The 12909-nt window shown below is 35.2% G+C and overlaps 1 protein-coding gene across 1 annotated transcript; it reads right to left on the reverse strand.

Moving 5' to 3' along the window:
- Positions 1-7922: 7922 nt before the first annotated feature.
- Positions 7923-8720, reverse strand: LOC131077401 (uncharacterized). Its single transcript, XM_058014896.2, has one exon. It carries the CDS (start codon positions 8718-8720, stop codon positions 7923-7925), a length of 798 nt encoding a protein of 265 aa, XP_057870879.2.
- Positions 8721-12909: the final 4189 nt, after the last annotated feature.

Here is a 12909-nt window from a genome sequence, read left to right on the forward strand (position 1 = left end):
CTAATTATCATCATCCTGAGCATAAACAAATCAAAACAGTGTACCTCTGCCATTTGTGTTGCACGATTTTGTCGATCATCTTTCAGCTAGTTCAAAAAACTGCATATCAAACCTAAGTCACTTAGATAAATGTCTTATACAGGATATATATTTCTTGAAACCAGACTGAGTCTTAGTCACTTCTCTCGGATCAACTTAGATAAACATCTTATACAGGATAGATTGTTCCTAAAACCAGACTAAATCTTAGTTGCTTCTCTCAAACAATACGTTAACTGAACAACTAGCTTTGAATTTGATCTTGACTTCTGCATCACAAACAGCTTTAGGTCACACCTATCAATAAAAATGCCTATTCAAACCAGGAGTTATCATAAGAAAGATGCCAAAGGCAAAGGGAAGCCCTTTTCATATAAAGAGAATCCATTTTATGAAGAGGATCCCCTAATTGATAAACCTTCATCATCAGAGATACTAATTTATGATGAACCTTTATCTCCCACTATACCTAGAACAGAACAAAATGACGAAGACAACCTCAATATTCATGAAACTAATAATGATTCCTCATCAAGTGAAGTTGAAGATTCTGAACATCCAGAAAAAGATATTCATAAATGTCAAAAGGATAAAGATTTCCAAAAAATGATGAAGGCTATCATGGCTAGATAAAAAGAAGATTATTTTCTAGAACTAGCAAAACAAAGCGCCAAACTTCCTATTGGATATGATGTTCAGACTCTCATTACTAAAAAGGAAGAATCACCTATAATAATGGTACACAGACAATTACAAGCCTTGCAGATTGAGATCACAGAACTAAAAAACAAGGATAAGTCCCTAAAATAATATTCTATGGAGACAATATGCCTATTTCCATTTGACAAAAACCTATACATGTCTCCATTCCCTTAACGAGTCGAGATTCCAAAATTTGACAAATATGATAGTACCTCAGATCCTCAAGATCATGTCAGAGAATTTTGTGCTGCCTGCATGGAGTTCATGCACGATCAAACGTATCTCATGCCCCTTTTTCTGAGGAGTTTGGGAGGACAAGCTATGGAATGGTTCTCAAGTCTACCTAAGGGGATAAAAACTTTTGAAGAACTAATCCAACTGTTTTTAAAACAATACTCCTACAACATTCAACATCCTGTTACTATGATCGAACTTTGCAATACCAAACAGAAAACAGGGGACCCTTTTCTCACTTTCCTCCAATGTTGGAGAAAGATGTTCTCTAGGTATTCACGACCTATCCCAGATGCTGAGAAAATGGATATATTCGTCAACAATCTGATCCTTGAATTGAAATATAGTATCCAAATGCAAGTGCACCCATCATTTAACAAAATGTTAGATAATGCTATCCGAATGGAAGATGTGCTTATAAAGAAAGGAGATATCACGCCTTGGAAAGAAACACAACCAAGATCTAGCTCTAAAGAGAAGAACAAGTATTGGAAGTATGATAAATACAACAATAAGAACATTGTTAATGATGGAGTAGTAGACACTGTTAAAACCAACTTAAAGCCCACGATATTCAACTTGGCTAGTGGCACACAAGAACTCAAAGCAGCTGAAACCACAATGAAAAATCCTCCAAAGAAAGCAAAATAGTGGTTCAAAGAGAAACCTTGGCTTTCAAAACCTAGACGTGAATTCACTCCTCTAGAAGAATCATACAAATCCTATTTCAAACTCTATTGGCAAACAACCTGATAACGTTACCAGATAATTATAGGACATATGATCTGGAAGTCAAACCAAAATGGTGGAGAGAAAATGAATACTGCGACTACCATGGGAATAAAGTGTTGGAAGTGGAAACACTCTGAGGGGGGGGAGGGGGGGGCGTGGGGGGTGAATCAGAGTGATATAACTTTTAAACTTTTATGGCTTGACTGCAAGATTATAACAAATTGACCTTGGACTAAATGAATGAAATGATGAAGCAGAGTGAACATTTAACAGAATGATATACAGTTTAACTTATTAAAAGCATGAATTCATAATGTTCAATTAAATCTGAGTGAACAATCTTATAATGCTTTTTGAAACAAAACCTTCAAACTCTCAAAATGCAGATTTAACTTGTCTTTAACATTCAAACATCATACTTTGAATGAAAGTTTTAAACAGATGGACTCTTTGACTATTTGAACAAATAGGAACAATGACAAAGTATCAGAGCAATGCATGAACCAAATTTAACTTACAATAGAATGAAAATATTGAACTTTTAACAACACAATCTGAGTATAAATTGGCATCACATAACACACGATTTTCATGGGGTAGAAAAAACAACTCGAACCTGCTTGCTTTATTTCAACTCAATCATCAACTGATTACAATGGTGGAGATCAACTCAACACCTCAAACCAATAGCCAAGTCTATATTTGTATTCACCAATGATTTTAAAACTGCATATTTACTTGCAGTTCCACGACCACAGTTGAATACCAAACAAGTATAAGTTTTTTTTACAATAATACCGATTTCAATACTCACTGTATGAAACAGTGTTATACCTCTGTTATAAAAAACCAGAGTAATGTATCCCAAATAAAAACAATATATTTCATGAAATGTTTTTTTGCTATATCTTCCCACTCAGGTAATGTCTCATATTTTTGTTTAAATAACGAAGCCAACTGTAAACTTCAGAGGATACCCTCGAACTGGGGTACCTAAACCCTAGTTAGGGTTTCAATCATACACATAATTTGCAGAAATATTTTGTTTTTGAATCCAAAAATAAAACCAACTTCTTTCATTTTTTTTAACTGAAAGTAACTGTAACCAATCTGTAGTAAACATTTTCCCTTTCTCAAAAACTATAAACCATTTTCCTTCAAACTAAAATCAAACAACCTTTTCATTTCATTTTTCTTTTATCTTTCATACAGAACTGTAAGCTAAGAAAGAGAAACGTGAATGATAATACCTGAAAAATGGTGAATCGTAAAACCTGGAAAAATATCCCTGAAATCTGCAAATACCTCCATGAAATGCAACCAAAAGTGTCTCCATTCAAATCTGCATAGCAAATAACCTGACATACTCCAAACCCACAAGGAGAAACTTCCAATAAATCTGCCTGTAACTACCACAAAAACAAACTCCCATGGCGGTGCTGCATAAAGGTTTCCATCGTTCAACAAAAAGACTCTTTTGTTTACCCTAAAGGCTTTCATTCGAACCCCAAGACATAATGAATGATATTTGAAGTCCGTGAAAAAACATAATAATAAGATACATTTTCAAGTGTCACTGCCCACGTGGATTGCCACTGACTCATCATTAAGTGCTTGAGTGGATTACCATGTCATCAAAATGAATAAAGTGTTTGACTGCTGTCAAAGTCAAATGCCAAGACAAAAAGTGCGTGCAAAAAACAATGAACACTTTTGTCATCAAGGACAAGAAAAAAAAGGGCAACAAACTCCCCCTTTGTCATTGATGGCAAAACAAGCCATCATTGTGACCACGGTACCGCTGAAAAGGAAGTCAACAAAATTGTCAATACCACTGTAAAAGATGTAATCACTGTAACGACTGTTTGTGAAGAAATGAATCATTGTAACCACAAATCATTATCCAATGACGTAAATGAATCACTGTAACCACATAAAGGAATCAATATAACCAGTTGTAACCACAGAGATGAAGTCAGTATTCTGTAACCACATAAATGAATCAATATAACCAGCCGGGAATCAATATAACCAGCTGTAACCACATAGATAACCAGGTATAACCACAAAGATGAATCAATAAGACCAGACCAATGATGAATACTCCCCCTTTTTGTCTCAAGGACAAAGGGGAACAAGAAGAAAATGCGCAGCATCACATATCCAAGGGAAGCAAAACAAATGCTACTGTGGAAGTTCCAAGCTCCCCCTTAACCTATGCACAAAATTTAAGCAACAAGAGATTAAGAGATAACTCCCAATCATTCTCTGAATCTTTCAAACACCTCCTTAGGCAATGCTTTAGTGAAAATGTCAGCTACTTGTGCTTGTGTAGGCACATGCAGAATCTGAACTTCATTAGCAAGCACTTTTTCTCACAGAAAGTGAAACTTAATGGCAATATGTTTGGTCCTGGAGTGCAGTACATGGTTCTTGGACAAATTGATGGCACTAGTATTGTCACAGAAAATAGAAATGGGCTTAGGAACTTTGATACCCATATCAAGTAACTGTTGTGCCATCCACAAAAGTTGAGTGCAACAAGAAGTGGCGGCAATATATTCAGCCTCTGTAGTTGATAAGGAGACCGAGTCTTGTTTTTTGCTGTGCCAAGCAACAAGACGATCACCAAGGTAAAATGTAGCACCGCTGGTGCTTCATCTATCATCTAAACAACCAGCCCAATCCGCATCAGTAAAAGCCATCAATGTAAAATCAGTATTGCGAGGATACCATAGGCCAAAGTCAAGTGTGCCTTGTATATACTTGAAAATTCATTTAACCGTAGTTAAATGTGACTGTTTGGGGGCAGATTGAAATCTTGACACCATGCAAACGGATTGCATTAAATCTGGCCTAGAGGCTGTTAAATACAGTAAGCTACCTATCATTGATCTATATTCTGATTGATTAACATCAGGAGAATCATTAGTTTTAGATAACTTCCAACCTGTCATCATGGGGGTGCTAACTGGACGACAGTCATCCATTTGAAACCTTTTTAACATCTCTTTGGCATACTTGGTTTGTGACAAAAATATGCCTTGTTCCAGCTGTGAAACTTGAAGCCCAAGAAAAAATGTTAATTCTCCTGACATTGACATCTCAAATTAAGATTCCATGATAGTAGAAAATTTCTTGGATAATGCATCATTATTGCAACCAAAGATAATATCATCTACATAAACCTCAACCACAAGGATATCATCACCTTCAACCTTGACATACAGATTGTTGTCAACACCACCTCTAGTGCAGCCATTGGCTGTTAAATGTGCATCCAACTGGGAATACCAAGCTCTGGGAGCTTGTTTAAGACCATATAAGGCCTTTTTCAACCTGTAGACAAAGTCAGGATTGTCCTTTGACACAAAACCTTCAGGTTGTTCCATATAAACCTTTTCATCTAAGTAGCCATTCAAGATAGCAGTTTTAACGTTCATTTGATAAACTTTGAAAATTTTAAAACATGAATAAGCCAAGAAAATTCTAATTGATTCCATACGAGCAACAGGAGCATAAGTTTCTCCAAAGTCTATACCTTCTTGTTGAGCATATCCTTTGCACACAAAGCGTGCTTTATTTCGAACCACTTTGCCACTTTCATCTAACTTGTTTCGGAAAATCCATTTGCCACCAATTACATTTTTATTATCTAGTCTTGGGACTAACTCCCAAGTCTTATTTTTCTCAATCTGATTGATTTCATCCTGCATTGCCTTCAACCAACAATTATCATTTAATGCATCATTAACAGTTTTAGGCTCAAATTTAGTTATCAAACAGAAATGCTTAGCAATTTGAGATTGTTCCTCAAACTTGGCTTTTCTTCTAGTTAGTATTCCTGCATCTTTATCCCTAATAATCAAATTTTGAGGATGTCTCTTGGTAATAATCCTGGAGGGTGTATTTTGAGGAATCACTACTTTGGAACTTGATGCATTCTCCTGCTAACAAATATTTGCTCTAGCAGATTCAGGAGATCTGTCAAGTGCTATTGTATGCTCCTCTTCAACATCCTGCACATGATTATCATCTAGAAATGCCTTCTCATCAAATGTAACATTTATAGTTTCAACAATCTTATGCAACCTTAAATTGAAGCATTTATATGCTTTACTATGTGTAGAGTAACCTAAAAAGATACCCTCATCTAATTTAGATTGAAAACTACCCAGATTTTCATCATCCTTTTTAATAAAACATTTGTAACCAAAATTTTTAAAGTACTTGATAGTTGCAGAATGGCCATACCACAGTTCATAAGGAGTGAAATTAGATTTCACTATGATTTGTACCCTGTTTAAGATATAGACAGCTGTATGAACAACTTCTTTCCAAAATCTATCAGGTAACTTGGCTTCATCTAACATAGTTCTAGCCATTTCCTTGACAGTTCTATTTTTCCGTTCAACTACCCCATTTTGTTGGGGTGTTCTAGTGGTTGCATACTGTCTTTTTATGCCATGATTTTTACAATACTCAATGAATTCTTGAGAGGTAAACTCTCCTCCTTTATCTGAACGCAAACATTTAAGTTTGAACTTTGATTCTCTTTCTACCATTTTACGAAAGATTTTGAACCTTCAAAGGCTTCTGATTTGTGTTTGAGAAAAGTTACCCAAACCATTCTTGTGTAGTCATCAACAAACAACATGAAGTATTTTTCACCATCGATGGACTTAGTCCTAGTAGGACCACATAGATTAGTGTGAACTAGTTGCAAAGGTTTAGTAGAGGAATGTTCCTTTGACTTGAAGCTTACCTTTGTTTTTGCCTTTGATACACCCAGAACAAACAACATTTTCTGGTTTACTGAGCATTGGTAGTCCTCTTACATTCTGATATTTACTGATTCTAACCAGATTATCAAAATTTATGTGACCTAAACGTTTATGCCACAGCCAATTGTCTTCAATTTGACCCATAAGACACATACCTTCATTTCTTTCATTATTTGATGAGTCAAGAAGATTATATATATTGCCATGTGTCCTTAATCCTGTTGCAACTGTTTTACCAGACTTGATTGCACAACCTTGTGAGTTGAATGAGATATTGTATCCACTATCACAGATTTGACTGACACTCAACAAGTTGTGTTTAAGGCCTTCTACATAATACACATCATGAAGAGGTGTATCATCATTAAGAAGTAAAGACCCTCTACCTTTTATTTGAATTCCAGAATTGTCACCAAACTTTACACAACCACCAACATAGTCTTCAAGTTCCAAGAACTTGTCTTTATCCCCTGTCATGTGGTTAGAACAACCACTATCAACAACCCATAAAGATTTCTTATTAGATAGAAAAGTAGTTTGAACAAGCAAGAATTGTTCTATGTTTTGAATTTGTTTGGGTCTCCAAACCTTTTCTGTAGTTGATTTATTTTGTCTGGACTGTCTAGAAATATGATCAATATCATTAAACTTGAAACATCTGATAGTTTTAGGAAAGCCAAAATATTGATTGTGGCCAAACCTTGGTGGTTTAGGCATCATGAATTTGCAGGTGCTAATTTTGTGACCAAATCTGTTACAAAAAAAACAATATCCATTGAAGAAGGAATTAAACCTGAAATTGTTCCACTTTCTTTCAAATAGATTTTTCTTGCTATTAGTTTTTACATTCTGATTTGCAGATTTTGAACATTCACCCGTGTCAGTAGGTTGTTTTTGTTTCCCTAGCATATTATGCAAGTCAATGGTTCTTTCACGTTCTTCAACTTGGTTTTTGAGAGATTTAACCTGCTGTTTGAGTGCTTGAATCTCCTTTTCTTTATCAGAGAGTACTGATCTGAGATTCCCTATAGCTCTTTTTGAGTCATCTAATTCAGTTTGAAGAGAGATAGTCAAATTATCTGAACTTTTCTCCTGAGAGGAGATGAGTTTCTTGAGTTTTTTAATTTCTTGAAGGGCACAAAGTAATTCACCTTCAAGATTTATCTCACAATTCTCTGAATCTGATTGACTATTCAATTTACTGAATATTTTACTACTTGCAGTCTTAGATGAATCAATTTCAGCCATGAATAAGGTTTCACCTTCATCACTTAGAGAGTCATCTGACTCATCATCAGAGTCTTCTTTGCTGAATAGACTCTTTTTCTTTTTAAAATTGTTAAAGTTGAATTTCTTCTTAGGACTGAAAGCCTTTTTCTTATAATGTTTTTCATTTTGATCATCATCATTGTTTTGTTTAGCATGAGGACATTAGGCTGCAAAGTGACCAACTTTGCCACAAGCAAAGCATTTCAGAGGCAACTTGCTTCTGTATTTCTTTTTGAGTTTTCTTACTAAGAGAGCCTCTAAGGAATCAGATAAGTCAGATTCACTAATCACATCCTCTTTCTTCTCTGTTTTGAAGGCAGTCTCTTTTAACAATGAACTAGCATTGTCAACTTTATTTGTTCTCATTTCAAATGCAGTCAAGGTTCCTTGAAGATCATCTAGAGTAAGTTTATTGAAATTTTTCTTTTCTTCAAGAGAAGAGACTTTAGTTTCATATTTAGGCAATAGGGTTCTAATCTCTTTCTTAACCACTGTGAATTCATCAACCTCTTCACCTAATCCTCTCATCCCATTTACAACTTCATCAATCCATAGAAAGTATTCTGCAACTTTTTCATCATCCTTCATTCTCATTTCCTCAAACTGAGTTTTGAGGGTGAGTATTTTAGACTGTTTGACTTTTTCATTACCTTGATAAATGTTTTCAAGTTTTTCCCAAATCTCATGTGCAGATTTGCAATGCATGATTTTAACAAAGACATCTTTGGTCAGCCCACACAAAATAGCATGTTTGGCTCTAGCATTCATTTCATATTGTTTTTTTTCATCAGGATCTGTAGGTATAGTAGCAGGTACTGAGTACTTACTACAAACAATATTCCATACATCAAGGTCTAATGAAATTAGATATGTTTCCATTCTGATTTTCCAGAATACATAATCAGTTCCATCAAATAATGGAGCTCTAGTAACAGAAGACCCCACTTGAATATGAGACATGATAAAAAAGACTTCCAAAAAACCAAGATCTATCCTAGGAAAGACCTAACCATGCAGGACCCTATGCTTTGATACCACTTGTTGGAAGTGGAAACACTCTGAGGGGGGGGGGGGGGGGGGATGTGAATCAGAGTGATATAAATTTTAAACTTTTACGGCTTGACTGCAAGATTATAACAAATTGACCTTGGACTAAATGAATGAAATGATGAAGCAGAGTGAACATTTAACAGAATGATATGCAACTTAACTTATTAAAAGCATGAATTCATATTGTTCAATTAATTTTGAGTGAACAATCTTATAATGCTTTTTGAAACAAAACCTTCAAACTCTCAAAATGCAGATTTAACTTGTCTTTAACATTCAAACATCATACTTTGAATGAAAGTTTTAAACATATGGACTCTTTGACTATTTGAACAAATAGGAACAATGACAAAGTATCAGAGCAATGCATGAACCAGATTTAACTTACAATAGAATGAAAATATTGAACTTTTAATAACACAATCTGAGTATAAATTGGCATCACATAACACACGATTTTCCTGAGTGGAAAAACCCTCATGGGGTATAAAAAACCACTCGAACTTGCTTGCTATATTTCAACTCAATCATCAACTAATTACAATGGTGGAGATCAACTCAACACCTCAAACCAATAGCCAAGTCTATATTTGTATTCACCAATCATTTTAAAATTGCATATTTACCTGCAGTTCCACGACCACAGTTGAATACCAAACAAGTATAAGTTTTTTTTACAATAATACCCATTTCAATACTCACTATATGAAACAGTGTTATACCTCTGTTATAAAAAACCAGAGTAATGTATCCCAAATAAAAACAATATATTTCATGAAATGTTTTTCTGCTATATCTTCCCACTTAGGTAATGTCTCATATTTTTGTTTAAATAACGAAGCCAGCTGTAAACTTCAGAGGATACCCTCGAACTAGGGTACCTAAACCCTAGTTAGGGTTTCAATCATACACATAATTTGCAGAAATATTTTGTTTTTGAATCCCAAAATAAAACCAGTTTCTTTCATTTTTTTTAACTGAAAGTAACCGTAACCAATCTGTAGTAAACATTTTCCCTTTCTCAAAAACTATAAACCATTTTCCTTCAAACTAAAATTAAACAACCTTTTCATTTCATTTTTCTTTTATCTTTCATGCAGAACTGTAAGCTAAGAAAGAGAAACGTGAATGATAATACCTGAAAAATGGTGAATCGTAAAACTTGGAAAAATATCCCTGAAAATCTGCAAATACCTCCATGAAATGCGACAAAAAATGTCTCCATTTGAATCTGCATAGCAAATAACCTGACATACTCCAAACCCACAAGGAAAAACTTCCAATAAATCCGCCTATAACTACCACAAAAACAAACTCCCATGGCGGTGCTGCATAAAGATTTCCATCGTTCAACAAAAAGAGTCTTTTGTTTACCCTAAAAGCTTTCATTCGAACCCCAAGACATAATGAATGATATTTGAAGTCTGTGAAAAAACATAATAATAAGATACGTTTTCAAGTGTCACTGCCCACGTGGATTGCCACTGACTCATCATTAAGTGCTTGAGTGGATTACCATGTCATCAAAATGAATAAAGTGCTTGACTATTGTCAAAGTCACATGCCAAGACAAAAAGTGCGTGCAAAAAACAATGAACACTTTTGTCATCAAGGACAAGCAAAAAAAGGGCAACATAAAGGTCACAACACAAACAACTGCATGAAGCTCAAGCATGAGATCCAAGATCTCATAGACGCTGGTAAAATTATTGTCGGGAATCACTCGACAAATGTTGATCATAAAGCTTTTAAGGACCCCTTACCTATTTACTAACAAGGTGATTCCTCAAAGACCAAAGGAGGTGCCAAAGTAAATTATACTTATACCAGCAATGACAACGTCATCAACATGATTAACCCTTCCCAATCTGAATATTGCAATGTGATCATAATCCAAGATAAACAAAATGAATCATGATATGCAAAGGCTATGACCCATTCTCAAAAGAAAGTAACTCTCCAAGGAGCTAGTTCTTCAACTTCTGCTCAAACAACATCAAACTTACTAGCCTCGTCAAACAAACAAAAAGAATCAACATTTGATAAATTTATAAGGCTAACTTCTTCATTATCCTCTGGATATAGCATTGTTGAACAATTGAAAAGACAAATGCTCAAATTTCCATCTTTGAATTACTAAAAATCTCTTCTGCTCACAAAGAAATCTTGGACAACGCCTTGCTCACCACTAATGTTCCAAAAGATTTAGATATCGATCAGTTTCAGTCTATGGTGGGTCATCTAACTTCACCTCACTATTTGACCTTCTCTGAAGAAGATGACAACTCCCTAAATCATCCACATAACCAACCATTGCAAATTGAAGCCATGATCCATAAACACAGAGTCAAACATATTTTGATAGATGGAGGCGCGGGGTTGAATATTTGTACTTATAATCTGCTTACACAACTAAGATTTTCTGAAAATGTCATTGATCCGATCAAGAAAATAACAATTAAAGCCTATGATGAAGAGGAAAGGACCTCTAAAGGTCTGGTATCATTACCAATCATGGTGGGACTTGTAGAAAGAGATGTCATTTTCTAGGTACTTGATCTTCCTCTGTCATACAATATCTTACTAGGTAGATCATGGATTCATGAAATGAAGGCAGTTCCATCTACATACCATCAATGCTTAAAATTTCCTTATAACAGAGTTGAGGTCAGTATTCCTGCTGATACAAATGTCCCCTATAATGCATTGACAAAAGGTGCTGATACCTTTGTGCCTCATAATAGAGTAGCCTCTACAAATGAAAGTTCAGAAGCTTGATGAAAGACTTGGAAAAGAAATTGAAAATTACCAATACTAGCATGGATGGATACAAGATAGAACCAGTACTTTCATTAGTCTCTCTTCCTCCATCGTTGAAACAATTGGGAAAACCATCAGAGGCTATGAAAGCACATACTTCAACTTCGAACATCATATATGATGGTCTTTTTGTACAATCTTCTACTTCCTTGGTAGATGAAATAGAAGAGGATGTTGTTCTAAAATGGCTTTTTAAGGAAGATAGTGAAAACAAAGAATTACGACATTGTGAGATTTCCTCAACACAATATGGTCCAGGCTACAAAATGATTCAATGCATGGGATATTCAGGTATTGGTCCCTTGGGCAAACATCAAGAGGGTATTATTGAACCGATTCAGCTGGAAACAAAATCAACAAATGATAAGGCTGGACTGGGGTACAATCCAAAAAAGACATCAGACCAAAAAAAACACTTCTAAGTCTAAGTGGCAGAAAAGGATATCACCTTCAACATTACACAAAACAAACACTCAACAAACTCAAGCAGAGTGTGTAAAAGAAAAAGAGGAACCAACAATCAAGAAAGAAGAAACAGTCAACACTCAAGTTCCGATGGTGTCAACTACAATAATACAAGGAGTTGAAGTCCTAGAGGATTTAAGAGATGAAGTAGAAAGAATAAGAGAATTGTTTGCACCATTGAAAGTTCCAGTCACATACACTGGTAGGAAGCAAGTAGACAATTTAGAGACTGACTCAAACGAGTATGAATGGGGTCCAGACCACCTCTTAGATACATCCAGTCTAGAAACTCCATAAGAGTCTAGCGGTATCACAGATGATACTCAAGAGATGATGCACTTAAAGCTAGAAAAGGAGATACATGAAATCAGACTAAAAAGACAAGTAGACTATGAACAAGGATTGAAGGAAGGAATAATACCAGAAATTTTTTCATCTATTATATACCCCTCTAAAAAGACAAAACAAATCAGGTATGGGATTACACAAGAAGAATTGGAAGCTACAGAAGCAGAATCGGTCATCAGTCCAAAGGAAGCTGAATGGAGTAGAGGACAGGGAGTCACAGAACCATCAAGATCATGTCAACAGGTGTGTCAGATACAAATGCTAAATGAGCCAAATCTTGAAGGAACTTGCAACATTAAAGATGTTGGTGTTGATACCATACATACATTCACTCAACCACTTGAAGAAGACTCGGAAACCTCATCCAATGAATCTAAGGACTCTGACAATAGTCTTGTTTATGACAATATCTACTCAACATCAGACTCTGAATCCTCTGATATAAATGGTGAGAATCTGTCTACTG

This window comes from Cryptomeria japonica, chromosome 4 (genome assembly GCF_030272615.1).
Source record: "Cryptomeria japonica chromosome 4, Sugi_1.0, whole genome shotgun sequence".
NCBI classification, from domain to species: Eukaryota; Viridiplantae; Streptophyta; class Pinopsida; order Cupressales; family Cupressaceae; genus Cryptomeria; species Cryptomeria japonica.

Excerpts from the sequence above, each read along its gene's own strand:
- LOC131077401 (XM_058014896.2), bottom strand. The coding sequence starts at position 8,720 with ATGTCTCATATTCAAGTGGGGTCTTCTGTTACTAGAGCTCCATTATTT.